The 22,923-nt window shown below is 39.2% G+C and overlaps 1 protein-coding gene across 2 annotated transcripts in view; it reads left to right on the forward strand.

Annotated features, from left to right (window-relative positions):
- The window catches only part of LOC107550634 (mitogen-activated protein kinase 6-like), a 32,411-nt gene extending 9,594 nt beyond the window's left edge, over positions 1-22,817 (forward strand). For both annotated transcript variants that reach the window (XM_016231964.1, XM_016231963.1), the window contains exons 2-6: positions 1,160-2,328; positions 19,096-19,240; positions 19,859-20,023; positions 20,277-20,478; positions 20,630-22,817. In XM_016231964.1, the coding sequence (XP_016087450.1) occupies positions 1,774-2,328; positions 19,096-19,240; positions 19,859-20,023; positions 20,277-20,478; positions 20,630-21,737 (2,175 nt within the window). In that variant the 5' untranslated portion in view covers positions 1,160-1,773 and the 3' untranslated portion in view covers positions 21,738-22,817. The remainder of the gene's footprint in view (positions 1-1,159; positions 2,329-19,095; positions 19,241-19,858; positions 20,024-20,276; positions 20,479-20,629) is intronic.
- The last annotated feature ends 106 nt before the right edge of the window (positions 22,818-22,923 follow it).

A 22,923-nucleotide genomic window follows, 5' to 3' on the forward strand; every position in this document is an offset into this window, starting at 1 on the left:
GTGACATGAATCGTGCCGTTATTTATTGTTGGTTTGATTTGAGTGTTTTTATATTTGGGTTTCCTACTGTTTTTGCTGGGTTATTGATTCTGCTTTACAGTTTTTGAATGGAAGCAGTGTTTAGACTCCGAGCCGGTTCAGTTTTAGCTTTACAGCAAAATGGAGGACCGAAAATGACCAATAAAACCATAAAAACACTAACCGATTAACTATACATTTTACAGGACCGCAATGAAAATAATCAGTGTAACTTATGTACAACACAATAGTTTATTAGTTTGGCTCGTTATTGTAATTAGTTTTTCAATTTCTCCCACTATTCACTTTAATATTGAATTATTAATTTCTGTAGTTATTTCTGGAAAATCCTAATATATTTACTTTTTGAGTGGTAAATGTAGCAGTAAACATGGTCGTTCTTGTGTTTAAGTGGTAGATCCATAAAAAAAAAACATCTAATGGGTTTGTTTATTAGTTAACTCACTATATCATTGTTTAAATATGACTTATAGGTTGTTGGAATAATGTCAGTACAGAACTGATTCAGTGTTTGTTGGCTCCCTCCTTCATTTAACAAAATGGTTGGCTGCCGGTCGGCCATCATTTCTCTCACACACTACTGCAACGTGGCTGAATCACCCCCAACCTTTGTGTCTTCAGACACAGGCTGGGAGCCGTGTTAATCCATCACATGTGTGTTATGATCATTGTGGTGTCTTTTACAGTCTGAGGAGGGGAAACAGAAACCCATGACATCAGATAGTGTAGAGACGTCATAGAATGGGGTACATGAACACACACAGGAAACATTGCCCAAGAGGGCTGTCACAACTGTGTAAGCATTTTACCCGAGCGATTTCATTCAGAAAGTTAAGATATGAATAAGCGGTGCTCTATATTCTTTTGAGCACTTGTGGTCTTGCCTTTTTAAATGATTAGGTTCAGGCTAGATTGTTACGTTCTCTTCTGTATCCTCTGTACAGTCTCATTTGAGCTGAACGCTGCTCAAATTCATTCAGCTTTCAACGTCTTCTCCATAGCAATGAGGAAGCATATTAATAAAGTGCTCAAAGCGAATGACATTGTAATCAGATTCGTGTTTTGGTCTAATGATGTACGGTACATTGCTAATCAGTTGTTTTTCTACTGTGTTTTGCAGGGTATCCCAGTGTAAAATGGAGGATAGTTTTGATTGCGACTGCGGTGAGCTGGAGCCACCTGATCATTGAGAAGGAATAGTCTCACTGAGATCATCAACCCTTTCGGTTTCCCCACATCAGGTGCTTTAAACAGGATTTATCACCATTAACTTGGACCATTAGTAATGCTGCTGTTCAGGGCCAGTCATACACTGAAAACTTCTGCACTGTGACGATGGTTTTATAGGTAGTGACTTTAATTATTTCAGTTACATTCAGAGATATTTGATTGGCTTCCAAATTCATTCCGTTAAGCCCTAATAAACATTGAAATAAAAAGAAAACTCTCCCACAAACTACGTAAAAAGCTGCTAAAAAGTGCTGTGGATGATGACAACATATCTCGGCAACATATCTGAATCGGTTCCAAGCATCTCTCAGAATACGCTGTAACGGTCGTTCGGGGAAAACGCTCAAGTCTTTGTAGGCTTGAGTGTTTTGTCTTGTGTTTTTTGTTTAAGTTGTCTTTCTCAAATTAGCTGTAGTAGTTGCAACTCAAGATCGGCTGCATATCAGAAATCAGAAATCCTCCCCTCTATAATATCTGCTCAGAGCTGCTCTTGTAGGCAGCAAAATGGCAGAGAAATTTGAAAGCCTTATGAACATTCACGGCTTCGACCTGGGCCCTCGCTACATGGACCTAAAGCCTCTGGGCTATGGGGGCAATGGACTGGTCTTTTCCGCTGTCGACACCGATTGTGACAAAAGGGTCGCTGTGAAAAAGATTGTCTTAACCGACCCTCAGAGCGTTAAACACGCCTTGCGCGAAATCAAGATCATCCGCAGGCTCGATCACGACAACATTGTGAAGGTGTTTGAAACGCTGGGGCCCAGTGGCCGGAGGCTCACGGAGGATGTGAGCTCTCTGACGGAGGTCAACTCCGTGTACATCGTACAGGAGTACATGGAAACAGACCTCTGTAAAGTACTGGAACAAGGCTTGTTGTCCGAGGATCATGCACGGCTGTTCATGTACCAACTGCTGCGAGGACTGAAATACATCCACTCGGCAAACGTGCTTCACCGTGACCTGAAGCCCGCCAACCTCTTCGTCAACACTGAGGACTTGGTACTGAAAATCGGGGACTTTGGACTTGCCCGTATAATGGACCCCCACTATTCCCATAAGGTATTTATTTTTTCTCATATTTATCTCTTTCTGTGTTTGAAGTCTGTTTCATCGCATTGACAACCATCCAGATGGCATCTTGTTTGGCTGAGGTATGAATGAGCTTTCATTCCATTCACTGATGGATGTATCCAAAGACTATAGAAGAATTCCCAAGACGTGTCAGTTTTGAATGGGGAAAAAATGCAACACTCAATATGCCTGCTCTATCGAATGAAGCCCCGCCTTCTGAGCAAAATAACTAATTGGTAAAGTCAGCACATCACTGCAGCTGCCGTTAGAAGTCCAGTTTGCTATAGAAACAGTCAATGCTCTGAGACGTACGCTTAGGACTGCACACTGGCTGATCTAGCCTGAAAAATAAGCTTTTTATACCGCTATTTGAGCAAAAGAAACCACATATATGACACAGTTGTTGTCAGATTTCATTGGTGATTTCAAATATGAAATTTAATCGTAAGCTTAGTGAACAGTTTTGGAGAATTTGATGTTTCCCCATTCAAAGAGATAGGAGCTGCACTTGCATGCCCGAAAGGCATTTCAAAGATGGCCACCGAGTGACATGACTTAGTGACACTCCACTATTTTTGAAAATAGGCTAATTTTCCAACTCGCTTAGAGTTAAACAATTGAGTTTTACCGTTTTCAAATCCATTCAGCCGATATCCGGGTCTGGCGGTAGCACTTTTAGCTGAGCTTAGCATAGATCATTGAATCTGTTTAGACCGTTAGCATCTCACTCAAAAATGACCAAAGAGTTTCTATATTTTTCCTATTTAAAACTTGACTTTTCTGTAGTTACATCGTGTACTAAGATCGACGGAAAATGAAAAGCTGCGATTTTCTAGGCCGATATGGCTAGGAACTATGGGTGCAGCAGGCGCAGTGATATTACGCAGCGCCTGAAAATAGGCTTATTGGAAGTTACCTAGCTGGGACTATTTTCAGGCGCTGTGTAATATCATTGCGCCTGCTGCACCCATCTGCAGCAAAGTTCCTTGATTATTACACTGGAATGAGAGTATATAGTTCCTAGCCATATCGGCCTAGAAAATTTTCATTTTCCGTCGGTATTAGTACACGATGTAACTACAGAAGAGTCAAGTTTTAAATAGGAAAAATATCGAAACTCTTTGGTTATTTTTGAGCGAGATGCTAACGGTCTAATCCGATTCAATGATCTATGCTAACATTGATTTATCTATGGCGGCCCGCCGCAATATTAACACTGACTGCCACAAATAGAATTTCCACAAGGCTTTGACTTTGTTGAATAAACATGAGCTCTGCACGTTTCAAATTCAAAACACGGCAGGGGTGTTTTTATATGAATATATCATTTTTGAAGGGAACCGATTGTCTTCAGAAAAGTTTTGATGTCATTTTCATTTAATCTTTCCTATAATGCCTTATAAAGTAGCGTTCATGAGTGCAACGCTGCTTTGATTACAGCCATTACCGGGGAAACCGCTCTTTCTGCCACTCTTAAAGCGCCTCCTGCTGGCAGAGAATGAATTTGCACTTTCAATAAGCCTGCTGTTTTATATTTACATTATATACATGTATATTTCCCCCAGGGAAAGTGCCACCACACATAGTGTAAGTCTGCGGGAAACTGTAATTGTAAAAACTGCATTTTTGTACAGTTTAAACGGTTATGTACAACTTTTAATTTGAGTGTTGCTTATTAAATTTGATTAATGCATTAGGGCTGTCAAAAAATTATTCGAAGTTCGAATATTCGTCGAATTTAATATAAAGATCCATATTCGAATGCAAAAACGTTGCATTCAAATTTTAGGTGTGCGTTAAGGAGGCAGCCTTATCAGTGTCATTGCATTATAATGTTTTTGTTAGCCTATCCAGTTGTAGGGATGGGCAATATGGGCTTAAAAATATATCACGATGATTTCTGATATTTATTGCGATAACAATATCAATGACCATAATTTAGGGAATCCTGTTTCTTTAGAGCAGTGGTCACCAACCTTTTTTAGGCCCAAGATCAGCCTTTCTGAAAGACAAGATCTAGATATTGAAAAATTTATAGAAAAAGACAACCAGATTGTACTTCAAATTTGAGGCCTTTTACTTAGTGCTTTAATTAGTGATGCGCCGATCATAGCTGATTCAGAATTCAGATTTTCTTTCTCTTTTTTTAAACTAGCAAATTGGATTCTGCTACTGATACTGATTTTTAAGCAAATTTATTTATTGGCTATTTGCTTTATAACAAACAAACTGGCTTTAAACAAAAATGTCTAGCCGTTTGAAATTATAGGCAACCACTTCATTTTAATCATGATCTGCACGGGCAGTTGTTTTTGATTTGATTTAGATTAATTTCAGGATTTAAAACAAAAACAGAATAGTCTGACTTTAGGTGTTATTTATTTATTTGCTACATAAAACATCTGCACGAAACAAAAACAGCAAGTCTGAATGAGACGCACTCTCTGACAGCAGGTGGCGCCTATGAACAGGGTTGGCAGGTTTTCGCAATAAAACTAGTCCAATCGTGTTTCGAGGGGGGTTCCCCTGTAAAAATCGCATTCCAGGGGTAAAATACAAGTTTTTCGGCGGGGATCTTCAAGTAAAATTCACATTCCAGGGACTAAATATCACGTTATTGGGGTCGCTTCAACCCGCGGACATGAACAACAACCCGCGGCAACAGTGTTAAGTAGCCCAATTCCATGGGAAAACCGCGGACTTGGCAACACTGCTTATGAACCGACCACAATATAGCGTTTCCTTGGTTACCGCTGTAAACAATGCAGAGCTGTGCTTTATACGGAGAAGAAAATGCCATTAGGCCCTTCCGCACCGCTTTAGTTCCAGAACTAAATGTACGGTACTAAAGTACTGGGACGATTTTGTGCGAACTATTTCCCAGTACTATTTAAAGGGTTGCATTCGCACCGACAGTGTGTACTAAGAAGTGATGTAAGCCAGTCGACAGCGACGTCATTTGTGTGTGGCATTCAACAACGAAAACAAAGAAGAACAACATTAACAACAGGAGGATGGAGGACGCTGTGATCGGAGCGGTGTTTTTGTTGTGTCTTGCGGGTTTCATCGCTGTAGCTGAATAAAACGCAGATAAAGAAGTTTTAACTCCGGAAACCTGAAGACAATAAACATGCGATTGCACAAAATATATGGTATCCCTGTTCTTCAAGCAATCTTGGGTATTTTTTATAATGATAAAGTATATTTATAATGCAATGCTAATCGACACTGTATCACTGTATAATGCTATAAAATAGTATGATTTCTGCCTTATTCTGTGATACGAAACCACGTCTGATCACAAAAATGTTATTTCAGACACTTGACTATGTTATAACGTTAATATGGAGAAAAAGCATGTCAATAAATTTAAATATCTTTGTTGGACAACAGGTTTGTAAACAACTCATACACATGTAAAACTGTCGCACATGTGCTACTGTAGTACATGTGCTACTGTAGTACATTTACTCAAGGCTCAGACCGATTTTTGTCGCACTGTACAGCCCTATCCAAACCTGCTCCAGATTGTAGAAGGAGCTGCTCAATTTCACTTCCGCCTTCCTTCATGTCACTCCACACAGTCGTACACAGAAATATGTCAACAACTAGACTTTATCGTTATTATCGCGGGAAGACGAATTCTTATCGTGTGGATCATTTTTACCGGTATATCGCAAACGATAAGATATCGCCCATCCCTCTCCAGTTGAAGCCACTAGAAGTGGCGCGGCTGCGTTGTTCATTACAAATATTGCGGGAAAAGAGAACATCAATGCGGAAAAGATCTTGTTTACGTCAAAACCGAAACTAAGGGACATCTATTACTGTTGCACTCGCGTCTCTCACACAAGAGCCGCATGTTTAGAAAGCCATGTAAAGCTAATGCAAGTTCAACTTTGAAAAAACAGAGACTTTATGGCGGGGTTATATCCCCCATCCCACTGCAACTCATGGTTTTTAAATTAAAAACGTGACATGTGGCCAATTATAGTTACCCATACTAGGAATTAGTGCTCTGCGTTTAACCCATCCTAAGTGCGCACACACACAGCAGTTAACACACACCCGGAGCAGTGGGCAGCCATTTTTGCTGTGGCGCCCGGGGAGCAGTTGGGGGTTTGGTGCCTTGCTCAAGGGCACCTCAGTCGTGGTATTGAAGGTGGGAGAGAGCGCTGTACATTCAACTCCCCCCACCTACAATTCTTGCCGGACTTAAGACTCAAACTCGCAACCTTTGGGTTACGAGTCTGACTCTCTAACCATTAGGCCACGACCTTCCCCTGTAATCTGTGTGTAAACTTTGTTTATAGTTGTTTAAAAGCAACTTAATTATAATTGGTTTATAAACGTTTTAAACATTATGCAATTTTTTCACAGATAGTCATGTCATCTTAAATGCTTTGAATAAATGTGCGTTGGTCGATGCGCCCTCTTGTGGCCTCAGAAGACAAGCCAAAAGCTTTTCTTCACCCTAACTGAAATTATGCATTTTAAATTAGAATATAATTCGTATTTTTAACATATTTAAGTACAAAATTCGAATGTAGTTTTTCAGCAATTTTGACAGCCCTACTGTAGAGTATGCTGAAATCCACGCCAATTGTCAGATTTATAAAAATGTTTTTGAACATGGAGTGCTTAGGGCTATGTCAGGTTCTGAGCAGGTGTACGCACATTTTATCCCTATAATGCATTATAAAAAAACTTTAGTATTTAATTTTTTTTTCAGTTTTCAGCTAAATGAAAACATGTTTTCTTGTAGAAGCATGCTCACTCTTGCCACTTAAGTTTGTTTTTAGTAAACCTGCACAGTACTTTATCCAGCTCATTAATTTTCATTCACAAAGGCACAGTGAATTTCAGAATGTAGGTCATGAAACTCTTATGATGGTATTACCCATCTGTGAATGATTTATGTTCCTTGTGTTGTAAACTTGTATGGAATCGGTCTCCTTTTCACTCCAGAAATGCAGCTATCTTTAATAGCTTAACTGGTCTGTCTGTTTCTCATAGTGCTCATAAATAGTTTTTAGGCACGCATAGATATAAGGGAACTGTGGATATTCCGATTAAGGTGTTGAAATGACATTGAATTCTGATCCAAAGAGGCACATGTAACACATTTCCGTGGTGCACATTGAATACAACCAAATTTACATATTAAGAAAGTTCATATTTATGCAAACATGATTGCTAATTATCTATAAAATCTTTTAAAGTCTTTTTTGTAAAGTGGTTGACAGTGTAATGGTGAGAAGTAAGCAAACCTTTGCTTCTATCCATTCCTCTTCTTTCAATTTTTTTCCCTCTCTCTCTTTGCTGCAGACTACTGACAAACTGCTGTGTGCTCACTTTTGCTGACCTGTTTAAGCAGTTTTGTGCATTGATAGATGGAGAACGGGAGTGTGTGTGTGATGCCTCTGTGAAATGACCCTTTTCTGCAGTCAGCACTTCAGTGGTGGTTTATGGAGGTTTGTGGGAAGCAAACCTCAGCCATTTCACTGTCTCTAGTTTTATATTCATGAACTTTTTTTTTCCCTTATGCCAGTGTATCTGTTTTCCTTTTGCATTCCCTAGAATATATGTATTTGTACAAGGTTTATTTAAGAAATAGTTGAATTTTTTTTTTAAACTCATGTTCTAAATATGTATGACTTTTTTCATTGAATACAAAAGATGGCACAGTACTCTGTTTATTTAAAAGACAATCTATTCTTGCTTGTATTGTGACCAACTGTCATTGACGTCAGATGTGGCAGGATGCTATAGCATAGGGGAACCTTTTCAGTGAATTAAGTGCAAGTGAAGGCAATCCAGTAAAATCAGTCTTTAAAATGGCCTGCATCCACTATGGGTGGATGGGCTAATGTCCATGCAAGTGGGGTCAGTTTGGAAGGGCTAAATATGATCTAGCTTCAAGCTATAATTCAGACAGGCTGTTTAAGCACTAAACATAAGCCAAGGCTCTGTGGCTGAAAAATCATTGTTTAGAACACTAGTCAGGACTGGAGAAAGTGTAATTAGGGAATGTTTGAACAAGGTTTCTCAGACTTGGAGAAGTAATGATTCACCTGTGACTGGAAGCTCTAATTTGAACCCTTCCACATTCAGAACATGCCTTGTGTATGGAATAAAACTTGCTGTACCAAAGGCAAATAATCTATTAAATAGGACATGTTCTCACTGTTTTGATAGTTCAATAGGGCCTTTCGCACCGCAGGAATCTTTTCATAATACCAAAACTAATTGTGTAACTACCCACTTTTTGGCGTTTTCGCATCGCCGGAACTGGGTGTGATTTTAGTACCGGACTGCCTTTTTCGAGAACCAAATTAGTTCCTACTCCAGAGCAGGGTCTAACCAGCACAACTGGAACTAATCGTGACGCAAGTAGACATTGATTGGCCAAACGCGTATGAAAACACCCTCACCCGCCATGATTTAAAACGCCGTGTAAACATACTGTAAACATTGTCAACTTATTTCGCAAGTATGGAGAACAGCGATAGATGGACGGATGCTGAAGTGCAGGCACTTGTAGCAAATGTAGCACTGCCAGTTGTCGTTGGAGATTCTTAGTCCTCCTTTCCGTTCTTTCAATCGCTTTACGTATACGTCGACTTTCCATGTCCATTATTGTGAAACCCGCGAGACACAACAAGAACACAGCTCCGATCACAGCGTCCTCCATCCTCCTGTTGTTAATGTTGTTCTTCTTTGTTTCTGTTGTTGAACGCCGCGCACAAATGACGACCTCGTCGTCCGGCTTACGTCACTTCCTAGTACACACTGTCGGTGCGAATGCAACCCTTTAAATGGTACTGGGAAATGGTTAGCGCAAAATCGTCCCAGTACTTTAGTACTGTACATTTAGTTCTGGAACTAAAGCGGTGTGAAAGGCCCTAATATTACACTGAGCGTTTTACCATACCCTGGTGAGCTGCATTAATGTCTACTGCATACAGAGGCAACAACCTTCTAAAGCCCAATTTATACTTCTGCGTCGAACCTACGCCGTAGCTTACGCATAGATGCACACCCATACGCCGTAGCCTGATGTGCACATCTCCAAAAATCTAACAGCGCGTCAATTCTACACAGGCCGCAAGCGCTGTGATTGGTCTGCTAGAACCCCTACCTCCGTATGTACTTGAGTTTTGTGTGTTTATGTGCACTTTAATATATTTTAATGTTACACCTTCTTATATAAAACAAAGCAAAGAAGTGTCTTATAATTTATTATACTGCATAGCATTATACATCAGTAGTTGTCCGTGACAAACAATGTTGATCTGCCGTGGTACAAGTCCTTGTGGAGATTGAAAGTATGCCATCTTCTCCTGTTCCGTTGTTGTCTCCTTTTTGTAGTTTTAAATAATGATTTAATGATTTGATATTTATTTGCTGCTGTCACGGCTATAATGCTTCTCTGACAAGCTACTTCTTCTACGGCTTTTACCGTGGTACTGCGGGTTACATCAGCAACATGCCCGTGCTGCAGACTAGCGGTTTGCATGTGTACTGCATGTTGACGGACAACGACACAGAAGTATAAATGAAAACTGACGCATAGCCTACGGCGTAAAGGCTACTGCGTAGGTCCGACGCAGAAGGATAAATCAGCCTTTAGGCAGCATCCTAACTATAATGGAACATCATAAGTAACTAATTTGGAGCTCTCTAGATGAGCAGGAATTCTGTCTGTCATACAAATAGTATTCATTATGTGAAGAATGCAGGAGACTCAATTTTGATAAAGTTTGGCTTGAGCTTCTAAGGTACCAACAATAAGAAAACCTACCACTTAGAGATGCACGGGTACCATTTTTATCTGATGCGATACCAAAAATTCTGAGTATCGGCTAGGGATGTAACGATTCAATTCGATTCACGAATTGTATTTATTGATTTTTTTTTTTTTTTTTTACAAAATGAGATTTAAGACAAATTATAAATTAAATGTGTCCTTTTATTATTGCTTGGACAAAATGCTGCACGTTTCTTTGTGAAATTGAAATATAACACTATAATAATATACTAATATAGCACTTATAGCATATAATTACTCTTTTGTTGGTTTGGATTGCTTCTGTTGTTCTCATTTGGAAGTCGTTTTGGATAAGTGTCTGCTAAATGACAAAATTGAAATATAATGTAAATAACAAAACTAAATTGAAATTTAAAAACAAGCCCCAAATCAAATAAGTAACACAAATAAGATAAATATCTTCATATAAACAAAATAGGGCTTTTTCTGTGCTCTTTCCATGTAAAATTAGAGGCAACCACTGCATTTTAATCATGATTCAAGCCCAATTTATACTTCTGCGTCGAACCTACGCCGTAGCTTACGCATAGATGCACACCCATACGCCGTAGCCTGATGTGCACATCTCCAAAAATCTAACAGCGCGTCAATTCTACACAGGCCGCAAGCGCTGTGATTGGTCTGCTAGAACCCCTACCTCCGTATGTACTTGAGTTTTGTGTGTTTATGTGCACTTTAATATATTTTAATGTTACACCTTCTTATATAAAACAAAGCAAAGAAGTGTCTTATAATTTATTATACTGCATAGCATTATACATCAGTAGTTGTCCGTGACAAACAATGTTGATCTGCCGTGGTACAAGTCCTTGTGGAGATTGAAAGTATGCCATCTTCTCCTGTTCCGTTGTTGTCTCCTTTTTGTAGTTTTAAATAATGATTTAATGATTTGATATTTATTTGCTGCTGTCACGGCTATAATGCTTCTCTGACAAGCTACTTCTTCTACGGCTTTTACCGTGGTACTGCGGGTTACATCAGCAACATGCCCGTGCTGCAGACTAGCGGTTTGCATGTGTACTGCATGTTGACGGACAACGACACAGAAGTATAAATGAAAACTGACGCATAGCCTACGGCGTAAAGGCTACTGCGTAGGTCCGACGCAGAAGGATAAATCAGCCTTTAGGCAGCATCCTAACTATAATGGAACATCATAAGTAACTAATTTGGAGCTCTCTAGATGAGCAGGAATTCTGTCTGTCATACAAATAGTATTCATTATGTGAAGAATGCAGGAGACTCAATTTTGATAAAGTTTGGCTTGAGCTTCTAAGGTACCAACAATAAGAAAACCTACCACTTAGAGATGCACGGGTACCATTTTTATCTGATGCGATACCAAAAATTCTGAGTATCGGCTAGGGATGTAACGATTCAATTCGATTCACGAATTGTATTTATTGATTTTTTTTTTTTTTTTTTAAAAAATGAGATTTAAGACAAATTATAAATTAAATGTGTCCTTTTATTATTGCTTGGACAAAATGCTGCACGTTTCTTTGTGAAATTGAAATATAACACTATAATAATATACTAATATAGCACTTATAGCATATAATTACTCTTTTGTTGGTTTGGATTGCTTCTGTTGTTCTCATTTGGAAGTCGTTTTGGATAAGTGTCTGCTAAATGACAAAATTGAAATATAATGTAAATAACAAAACTAAATTGAAATTTAAAAACAAGCCCCAAATCAAATAAGTAACACAAATAAGATAAATATCTTCATATAAACAAAATAGGGCTTTTTCTGTGCTCTTTCCATGTAAAATTAGAGGCAACCACTGCATTTTAATCATGATTCAAACAAAGATGCAGCATACATGCAACATGAGCAGTTTTTAATCTAAATTACATTGTATAATTTCGAAATTTGAAGCAAAAACAGAATGGTTTGACTTCAGTTTTGTGAAACCATGCATAAAAAAATATCTGCATGAAACAGAAACAGCAAAACTGAATGAGACGCAGATTCACTCTCTGCCAGCAGGTGGCGCTTAAAATCATCTTGGAGAGAGTTTCATCGTCTTCACTGTCGTAACCGAACGCGACACGCCGTTTGAATACTGAATGGAGGATGACAGACAGCCGCAGCGGAGAGAAGAGTTTACGTGAACTTAAATTGAACGACTTAAATATTAATTTGTACCTCACATTCAACTATAGAACGGCTTCAGAACTCTTGGAATATAGTGCATGGAAACTTTATGGTGCTTTATAATGTTTTTGTGCCTTTCGTGGGGCTTAACAATAACACAGAATAGTATACGCACAATATCGGATTTGGATCAGTCTCGACCGATACCCAATTCGGCAGAAAATGGCAGTATCGGAGCCATACAAACACTGCTTCCACCTTATTTTATCCCTATATACTTTACATACCAAGTATTACATACTGATTATTCAACAACAGTGTTGATTTACATGTTGTACAATTCTTAAAGGTACAGTAGCAAAAATGGCCAGTTCAATTCTAAGGGCAAAACGGATGTAAAATTGTGTAAAGCTAGGTTCTGCCCTCGATTATTAAGACTCAGAGGGGGGGGGGAATGGTATGAGCTTAAAGTATTGTGGGAAGGATCCTGTATACATCAGCTTGTTTTTTTGAGAATCTTTTTATCTTGAGCTGCTCTGCTCTAGAAATCCAACCCAGTCTGAGGAATGTTTGGAATTCTCGTGCGGAACAACTTCCCTTCCCCCTCTCTTCTCTTTGTCTGTGTTTGGCTGAGCTCTCTGGATTCTGGTCTTCCTCCAAGTCCTCCTTTTGATGTTTGCCTGTGTCATTGGGTTCAAGCTTGTTCTGCCTCGTCTTTGCAGCCGTTTGAGGTTTTAGAGTTTTTGGCAAGTTACCAGAGGCTGTTATATATTTTCTTTCCCCCATATTGAGCTGCAAAGGGGCTCCTCTATTCGTTGTGTGCATATGCATATGTTAAATGTGGTGTGAGAAGAGACTGTGTTTCTAGTACACGGGACTTTTAGAGGCATAAATTGGGCCTGGAGTGTTTCTCACTCCTCTCAGCTGTCTTTCTCACATTGACTCATTTTACAAGCAAGCTCTAAAACCAGTCTGAACTGACTCCTTCACCAGACTTGACCCACTTTTATGGCCCCTGATGACCTTAACACTCATATTGAAGAATTTATTTTTAAATATACTCCCTGCTTTCTCAAATGAAAGATCAAAGCAAGGAGATGCTAGTTCCTTTTGTGAAAACATTTTCTTTGCTACTTTTTCCCCTCAAGCTGTGTAAAGTATCACGTCTATATTTCAAATGGTGCAGAATGAGTTAAGTCCTCTAGTTATGAGCAATAATAATGCTTGCCTTAGTTTTAGCTTGTTGGTTTGGAGGCCTCTCATGGTCTGCATGAGTCATCTGCCACCTCGCGCCACCAGCGATGGTGGATTTATTTTACATTCAAATGAGTTGCCTAAAATGTGTCATGACTGGTTGGGTTTGACTCCTTGTCCTGCAGACATTTGTGTTTCACTTGAGCACATGCTGTTTTCTGATTGATCTGTAGGGAATAGCAATAAGAACTGCAGACAGAACTATCAGGAAATAAATACAATTTAGAATTTTATTTTTGTGTTCAGCGTCTCTTTCTTGATATTGCTAAATGATATGTGTGTGTGTGTGTGTGTGTGTTATATATATATATACACACACACACACACACAGTGGTGTGAAAAAGTGTTGGCCCCCTTCCTGATTTCTTATTTTTTTTGCATGTTTGTCACACTTTAATGTTTCAGATCATCTAACAAATTTAAATAATAGTAAAAGATACTACAAGTGAACACAACATGCAGTTTTTAAATGAAGGTTTTTATTAAGGGAAAACAAAATCCAAAACTACATGGCCCTGTGTGAAGAAGTGTTTGCCCCCCTGTTAAAACTGTGGTTTATCACACCTGAGTTCAATTTCTCTAGCCACACCCAGGCCTGATTACTGCCACACCTGTTCGCAATCAAGAACATACATGCATACATGCATACATACATACATTCGGACTGTTCTGAGACCCTGCAAACCATGTTCAAATAATTAGCTCCTCAACTCTAAGAACACAGTGCCATGCTTCACTCTGAAATGGGCTGTGCATTTATTTAAATTGTTGCTTTTTGCAATTTGATGATCACTCTAAGCCATAATTAGTTTTATGTTTGATTAATCGTGCAGTCCTTTGATGCATCAAATCCTGCAGCATGTTTAGAGTTGTGCTATTACTTGCGGTGATGAAAGGACCCCGATGCCATATTTACAGACCTGTGTGTATGGTATTTTGACCTGGGCCAATAAGGAGTGACTTCATGAAAGCACAGATCACATTTTGTTTAGGCGATGTAAAAATCTAAAGATTAAGTTTGTCATTACAGGCGTTTGCTTTTTGGTTTTCTTCTCTGATTGGGCTTACGTCTGGTGTCTTTAGGATGCTGAGGTTTAAGTTTAATCCTTTAGCAGGATCTTTTTTTTCTTCTTCTTCTTTGCGTAGAATGTGATCTGAGTTTTGGTAATCTACTTCCAGGTAATCTGCTCTCATTGCATTAGGTAACCCTGCACAAGACCTTTTACGCAGAAACTATGACTATGACGATTGTTTTGTAATCCTTTAAGTTGGTGTTCTTCTAAGCATCTGTACTGTTTTAAGAGGGAGTGAAAGGACACTGAGGTCAGGTTGTGATGGTGTGAACTGATTTCTTAGTCTGTCAGGCTGTGATGGTATTTGTTGCTCCAGAAAAGTTTTTTCAATGGCCAATTGTGAACATATGGTCTGCTGTAATCTGGGTTTAACAGTTTGACACACACCCTGAAAAGAACAGGACCATGGAGTCAAAAATAGCCCTCACACTGAACTGTGGGGAAAATTCCGGCCTCAAGAATCACTAGACTTTGTTTGTTTTGGGCCACTGGATGGATACACTGAGTTTGTGTGAGGGTGTTTAGTATGAACGGTGACCCATACATGCAGGTTGATGTCACTAGCCGTGTTTCCACTGTCGGGCCAAAAGCAAGCGTTAGGGATGCATCAAAATTTCGGCTGCCAAAAATATATGCCGTAGGGCTGTCAAAATGGCTGAAAAACTAAATTCGAATATTATCAGTTCTAATTATATTCGAATTTAAAATGCATAATTTCAGTTAGGGTGAAGAAAAGCTTTTGGCTTCTCTCCTGAGGCCACAAGAGGGCGCATCGAGCAAAATATTACTAATGCACGTTTTTTTCAAAGCATAAGATATGACTGTGGGAAAAAAAAGTGCATCATGTTTAATGTTTATAAACCAGTTATAATTAAGTTGCTTAAACGACTATAAACAAAACAGCATCATGTATGTATTCATAGTTTAATACAAAGGGCCGAAAGCCAATCACAGAGAGTACATTTTTCATATAAAAACACGAGTTGCAGTGGAATGGGGAAAAAACCCCGACATAAAGTCTCGATGTTTTTTCAAAGTTGAACTTGCATTAGCTTTACATGTCTTTCTAAACACTCTTTTGTCGAGACGCGAGTGCAACGGTAATAGATGTCCCTCTAGAAAATGCACGGAATATGCGTTCTGTGTGAACGGCTTTGTTTCAGTTTTGACGTAAACAAGATGACCTCCGCATTGATGTTCTCTTTTCCCGCAATATTTGTAATTAACAATGCATCAGCGCCGCATCTAGTGGCTTCAACTGGATAGGCTAACAAAAACATTATAATGCAATGACACTTGCATCATCGCATCTCGTGCGCCACTGATAAGGCTGCCTCCTTAACGCACACCTAAAATTCGAATGCAGATTTTTATTTTAAATTTGACAAATTTTAAATTCCAATTTTTTGTTGATAGCCCTAATATGCCGCACCGCACCGCCTGTCAGTGTTCAGCGTGCATGTTTCATTCTCCCTCTAGCTGACGGAATGTATCATTTGCTCATATAATGTAAACAGTCGCGAAACAAAACTTGTGTAACAGTTTGATCCATGCATGAGGTCTTAAAGAGACAGCAACCTAAATAAACCTGCTGCTGTCAGTCATTGTTTATTTATACATTAAAGACTAACCAGTATTATTTTAAAGTTAAATAGATTACTCTGTTTTTGTAGTATTTCTGTGCCTGGATATTACTGTAAAACTTGGAAAAACTTAAAGCACAGTTAATTTTAGTTGTATCTTGTTATTTTATTTGTTTGTGCCATTGCTTGTCATTATCTATTCTTATTTTATTACTGACAGTTTACGTCTTTTTTTTAGTTAAAATAAATTCAATTCAGAGTTTGAAATCAAAGTTGTTGTTTTTTTTAAGTATCTTCTTCACAAGATAAATATGAATCAACAACATTGTAAAACACCGGTTTAGGTTGGTTGACTGTAGTTTAAAAATGTCTTAAATACCCTAACTCGCCCCTCAAATAAAATAAACCCCCCCCCCATAAGAGCCACCTAAAGGGGGAAGCACCCATCGCTGTCATAAGTAACATGTTATGCTTATAAAAATGCCAGAGACAGCATGAAGAACTTAGATAAATCATACTATATGATATATATATATATACCACACTATATGATTATAATCATGTGCTTATTTGCTGTTATATTTGTTCTGTCTCTTTTCTGTGTCTTTGTTGATACCATACTTTTGTTTCCGCATGTCATAAATACTGTAACTCATAACTCTGATTTTCTGTCTGTGAGCTCCCTCTGTTGCTCTGGCTGAAAGGATAACAGTATAATGAGAGACGGTAAACAGCGCTCAAACCTCTTCAGATCGCATGCATCGTGGAAAATAAATCCAAATGCTCATTCTTTCTAAAGAGAGTTGAAGTAAACTTGAGGGTTTATCAGTATTTTTCTATTGTGTTGTGTACGCATTTGGACTTAACGACATTAGGGCTTTTGTTTTGTGCATTCCTGTCATCACAAATAAACGGAGCAGCTGTGACTGAACAAGTATGTGTTCTCTTTTTATGTGAAATCAGTTTGATTTAGCATGCTGACAAATTAATAAATGACTTTTTTATCGTAAATCATTAGCATATAAAAATACCGTATTGACCCGAATATAAGATGATGTTTTTTTCTTGGAAATACAACTGAAAAAACGTGGTCGTCTTATATTCAGGGTCTAGACTTTGACATGTCAATAATACACCCACAACAATAGGTGGCGCTAAATACGCATTAAAACGAGTGTGCCATGAAATACGTAATGTAATGCGTGTTGTAAAGATAGCGAGTAAAAACAAAAGAAAGAAAACCTTACAGCTGCATGAGTTGTGACTGTGACGTTAGCCTGATGGGACTAAACTCCCATGATTTTAAAACATAAGACAGTACCCAGATTTGAAGACTAGCCTACAGTAAGATTTAACTTCTACTGTTAATAAGATATTGGTGGGCTACTATCCGATGGATAGCCTAAATGTTCTAATTCAGGTGGGCTACCTGTTTTTTTTATTTATGGTATTTCAAAAAGTGTATATTTTTTAAATGTGATTGTTGGTATATTTGACCAGTTTTTACCATACTTTCAAAACAAAAATGAAAATAGGAAAAATATGCAATATGAAAATAATTGAAGACAAAATGTGTTTTACTGAGAAAAAACAAGATTTGTTTTTTAAAAAGCCTTTTTCCAAAAGGTACATCTAGAAAAAGGGGGGTCGTCTTATATTCGGGCCAATACGGTAGATGCTGAAGGCTTTAAGTCTTCATGTAAGGATCAAACGTCAGCTTCTGTCAAGTTCATTTTGTGATTTATAGTTTTCTTTCACTTTGCCCTCGCTGGTGAAGTTGTGGGTTTGTGTGACGTTTGCTTCACAGAGGCATGGTAAAGGCGGGTTTTAAGTAGGAATGCACCAATAGGATTTTTTGGGGCCGATACCGATTTTAACAATCACTTATTGGCCGATTCCTATACCGATATTGGTCACTTCTTCTCTTATGATCAAAATACTATTTTGAAGCCAAAATTTCAAATGTTTTAAATCAGCAAAGTTCAAAAACACCTGGATTAAATTATACTAGCAGTTTTATTGCTGCATCATCAAATAATTTCTAATGAACATGGATTGGATCCATTTAACATTCAGCAGGCCTACATAAATACAAATTAAATAAACAGTGCTTTTTAGGTAGGTTTAACAGTTTTCAGGTACAGAAATAAAGTAAACAAATGTAAAATAACACTTCACTGTATAAATTAAATTGGTTATATCTGCCTTTTTCCTTATATAGCCGATATGCCGATGGTTGTAAATTGAGAAAATCGTCCGATACAGTGGTGCATCCCTAGTTTTAAGAGTAGCCCTGGTGGAAGACAGTGGAAACGCAGCTTGATTTTGGCTTCGCGGCTTGAGGTCCGGGGCTATTGGACCCGCCTGACTCATTGGTATCCCTGGCTCACACTGGCCCGACAGTGGCTACTGACTTGTCTGTCTGCCATTGTGTCAGGCACGAGACAGATTATCCTTCTTTGTCCAGAGGCACTGCTTATCTGTCTCGATCTGTCTGTCTGTCCATTTGTGTCATCCTTCAGTCATTGTCTCTCTGTTTGTCCTTTAGATCTTTCTTGGAACAGGTTTTGTATCTTGGGGCACAGCTGTAGACTGAGTATTAAATGTTGTCTTTTCAACTTAAGGCTAAACTGGGCCATGTGTTGGAGCTGGTAGCCCTGCTTTTAGCCTGGAAATGTCTGGTACAGCTGTCCTGAGTGTTTTATATATGCCATGTGGCGCATTACCTTGTCAATGAATGAAATTAGATGAACAACGTGAATTATTAACTGCTCAAGATGTAGTGGGTGTTATGCCATAAATATGTGTTTCTGCAAGCCTTTGAAGGATGGTTTGTAACTGCAGTGTTATTTCCAAGGATCCTTGTCTGACACTGTGACATTGGTCGTAATAAATGTTCTCTCTCTCCCATAGGGGCATCTGTCTGAGGGACTGGTCACTAAATGGTATCGTTCTCCTCGTCTGCTCCTTTCCCCAAATAACTACACCAAAGCCATTGACATGTGGGCTGCTGGGTGCATCTTTGCTGAAATGCTGACTGGAAAAACACTCTTTGCAGGTACCTCTAAAATGTGTGTGTGTCTGTCTAAATAAATCCTATGATCTTGTATTATATCAGTTTGTCTACTTTTATTCTGAAATTGTAGTTCATTTCTTTGTGACGCTATCTTATCTTGCACACACAATGATCAGGTAGTTGAGGGTCATTTCCTGTGTTCTTGGTGTATTATAATAAAGTAGGACGAGGTGTTTTTTTTCTTCCCTTTTGTAGTAGTTAAAGAGAGAAGCTCTTTCTGTGAACTCAAAACTTCGGAAACTAGGGCAGAACTGTTGATTTTCATGTGTTTTAGTGGATGCAAGTTTTGGCACAGGTGGTTTACAGGGTTGCCACTGCCATGGAAATATCTGAATTTTAATTGTGAGTTCAGTCTCTGTAAATTTTATTTTTACAAGTGCATATCCTGTAATCCTAGACAAATGGGAGAGTCATGGAAATTCATTATTCAAATTGGTGTTGGGACCCTGAGACTAATATTAACCAATGGTCTTGCCAAACTCAAACATGCACACTAACTAGACCGGTTTCTTTAAGTATGCAAATGTCTCTTGTGCCAAATATTGACTGGAGTTGCCTTGACACAGTTTTTCTGAATCAAACATTTGTATGTGTGCACAGGAGCTCATGAGCTGGAACAGATGCAGCTGATTCTGGAATCCATTCCGGTAGTCCATGAGGAAGACAGACTGGAGCTCCAAAGTGTAATTCCTGTCTTTATCAAGAACGACATGTCAGAACCACACTCGCCACTCGCCAAGTTACTGCCTGGTGTCAGCCCTGAGGGTTAGTTACACAAGCATTTTTGCAGAATGCATGCAATTCATAGAAACTTAATTTCATAGATGCTTAAATTCATTTGAAATTTGCATACCATTCTCTCTTGCTCGCTCACTCCCTTCCCTTTACTCAGCAGCAATTCATAGGATTTTAGAAAATTATCTCAATTTTGCTACTTTTTGTACTAAACCAAAGTTGGTAAAGGAAACACGAATGGCAGTCTAAATCTCATGTATTATTGGTCATTTGTTCACTGTAGCCTTGGATTTCCTGGAGAAGATCTTGACATTTAACCCCATGGACCGGCTCACTGCGGAAGAGGCTCTTGCACACCCATACATGAGCGATTACTCCTTCCCTCTGGATGAACCAGTGTCCTTGCACCCCTTCCACATCGAGGATGAGGTGGATGACATCTTGCTCATGGATGAGAGTCACAGTCACATCTACAACTGGGACAGGTGAGCTTCACCCAATGGAAAAATACCAGTATTTGGCTCATCATTCTTTGAGGTCATGAGTCTTAGAGCATAGAGGGTGTAAGGAAAGTAAGTTCTCCTGGCTGCCATCTTGCCGATGGTATAATATATTTTTTTTTCCTTCACACTGTAGGTACCATGAAAGTCAGTTCTCTGATCAAGACTGGCACCTGCACAGCACCCATGAACTGGAAGATGTGCAGCGTGATCCTCGAGCTATGTCAGATGTCACGGACGAGGAGGAGGTCCAGATCGATCCACGGAAATACATGGATGGGGAGTGTGAGAAGTTCCTAGAAGATCCATCGTTCGACCTCCCCCTAGAGCACTCGTGGCAACAGGAAGATCACCATGAGAACAAATACTGCGACCAGGAGTGCAGCTACACTTGCAACTACAAAGCTGTGTCCCCATCCTACCTGGACAATCTGATCTGGAGGGACAGTGAGGTGAACCACTACTATGAGCCCAAACTCATCATTGACCTCTCCAACTGGAAAGAGCAGCAAAACAAAGAGAAGAACGACAAAAAAAGCAAGACCAAGTGTGAGAAGAATGGACTGGTCAAGGCCCAGATCGCCCTGCAGAACCACTGCGTGGCCGAGAAGGATCGCGAACAGGAAAAACACCAGAACCACAGCCAGGGCTTCGACTTTGACTCGTTTATCGCCAGCACTATCAAAATGAGCCTTCAGCCAGAATCCGGCGAAGTTGACCTCCTGAATGAGTTGAACACCTCCGTTTCCCAGCTGGACACCCATACTCCTTGCGGCTCCATGTCCAAGTCCATCAGTCAGGAAAAAGAAGAGAAGTGTCTAGTGAACCTGGCGCAGCTCGGTGTCCGAGCACCCTGTCCTTGGGAGAGTTTCACGGACAGCGACGTTACCGAGAGCAGCCTAATCGATGAGGCTTGCTGGGACGTCCGCAAAGACGAGCAGCTCCAGAAGGAGAACAACAGCTGCCAGAGCAGTTACTTAGACCGCCTCTTCAACATGCGTGAGGAGGTAGAGTCTGAGATCCCCGAACCTGTCGAGGAGTCCACACCGGAGGATGACTTCTTATCCTGCGGTGGTGAGATTGTCATTAACATGCAGCTGGAGTCTCTGGCCATTCCGGGGTTCGAGGGAGCAGGTGACATTCCTCTGAAGTCCATCCAGGCCACGTTAACGCCCTCTGCTGTTAAACTCTCCCCACAAATCGCCCATAAAACATACAGCAGCATTTTTAAGCATTTAAATTAAAAAATCCACCCTGTTCAAGCAGAGTCCAGCTTATTTTTTTATAGAGTTATGTATTTCTGTACTTGAATCTTTTTTCTTTTTACATATGGTTACTTTTAAGGAAACTCATTTCATTTTTTTTTTTATCTGTGGATTAAATGTAAATTAATTCATTTCGTAAATTCATCCAAAGTGCTGGACTGTGTTCCTACACATGAAATATGTTTTTGCCCTTTTCAACTCTGATCTTGTGTATATATATATATAAAAAAAAAAACTAACACCATGACATTTGCACAGAGTGTACTGTAGATTCAGAAACATATTAGGGAAAGACAGAGGAACGACTGTTTAGTAGCGAAATAGATGGTTTATTCATTTGTAAGCAAAGGAGTAGAGATAAAGAGGGCGGAATAATGCATTATCCGTGTGGGAGACGCCGCCATTGACATCATAATGTGACCTTCTGACTGACAGCCAATAGGACTGACACAAGCAGTGCGTCTTGGCCTTTCTCTAACTGTTGTTTTAATTAAGGCTAATGTATTTATTTGACTTTTTTCACCTCATTTCCATTTAAAAGCGAAGCCTTTTGTCATTTTGTTCATACTGTAAACTTCCTCAAACGTGATGCCAGCCCAGCAAGCATTAACTGTTGGTTTGCGATGCGTTAACTGTAGGTTCGTAAAGGCGTTATCTACCTCAAGGTAACAGCAGAAGGTTCTGTCTCCCAACTGTAGTGCTTTAAAGAAACACTTGCCCGTTCAACGATGTAGTGCACAGCGATTTCTATTTTTCATTTTGCATTTGCCATAGTGAAGTGTTAAGATCATTATTTATTTTTAGCAGATGTGAGATATTTATTTTAAGAAACGTTGTAATTTTTCAGTGTGAGGCATTGGACTTCCATTCTGGTCCGTTTTGGCACTCTGTGTTTAGCTGTGGATGATCGCTTATCCGTTTGAGTTGTACAGAAATTCATGATGTTCTCCCAAGTTCAACCATTTGCTTTCATAAGGATTCACTATAAGGATTTTCTTTTTTTTTTATAACTTATAGGTGCTTTGTATGAGTGGAATACTGCTTTATGCGCCTAAAAGTCTTAATTTTTTTTCTTTCATATGTGTGTGTATGTATGTGTGTGTATATATATATATATATATATATATATATATGTGTGTGTGTATATATATATATATATGTGTGT

The sequence above is a fragment of the Sinocyclocheilus grahami genome, unplaced genomic scaffold, assembly GCF_001515645.1.
Source record: "Sinocyclocheilus grahami isolate Dianchi unplaced genomic scaffold, SAMN03320097.WGS_v1.1 scaffold403.1, whole genome shotgun sequence".
Classification (NCBI taxonomy): domain Eukaryota; kingdom Metazoa; phylum Chordata; class Actinopteri; order Cypriniformes; family Cyprinidae; genus Sinocyclocheilus; species Sinocyclocheilus grahami.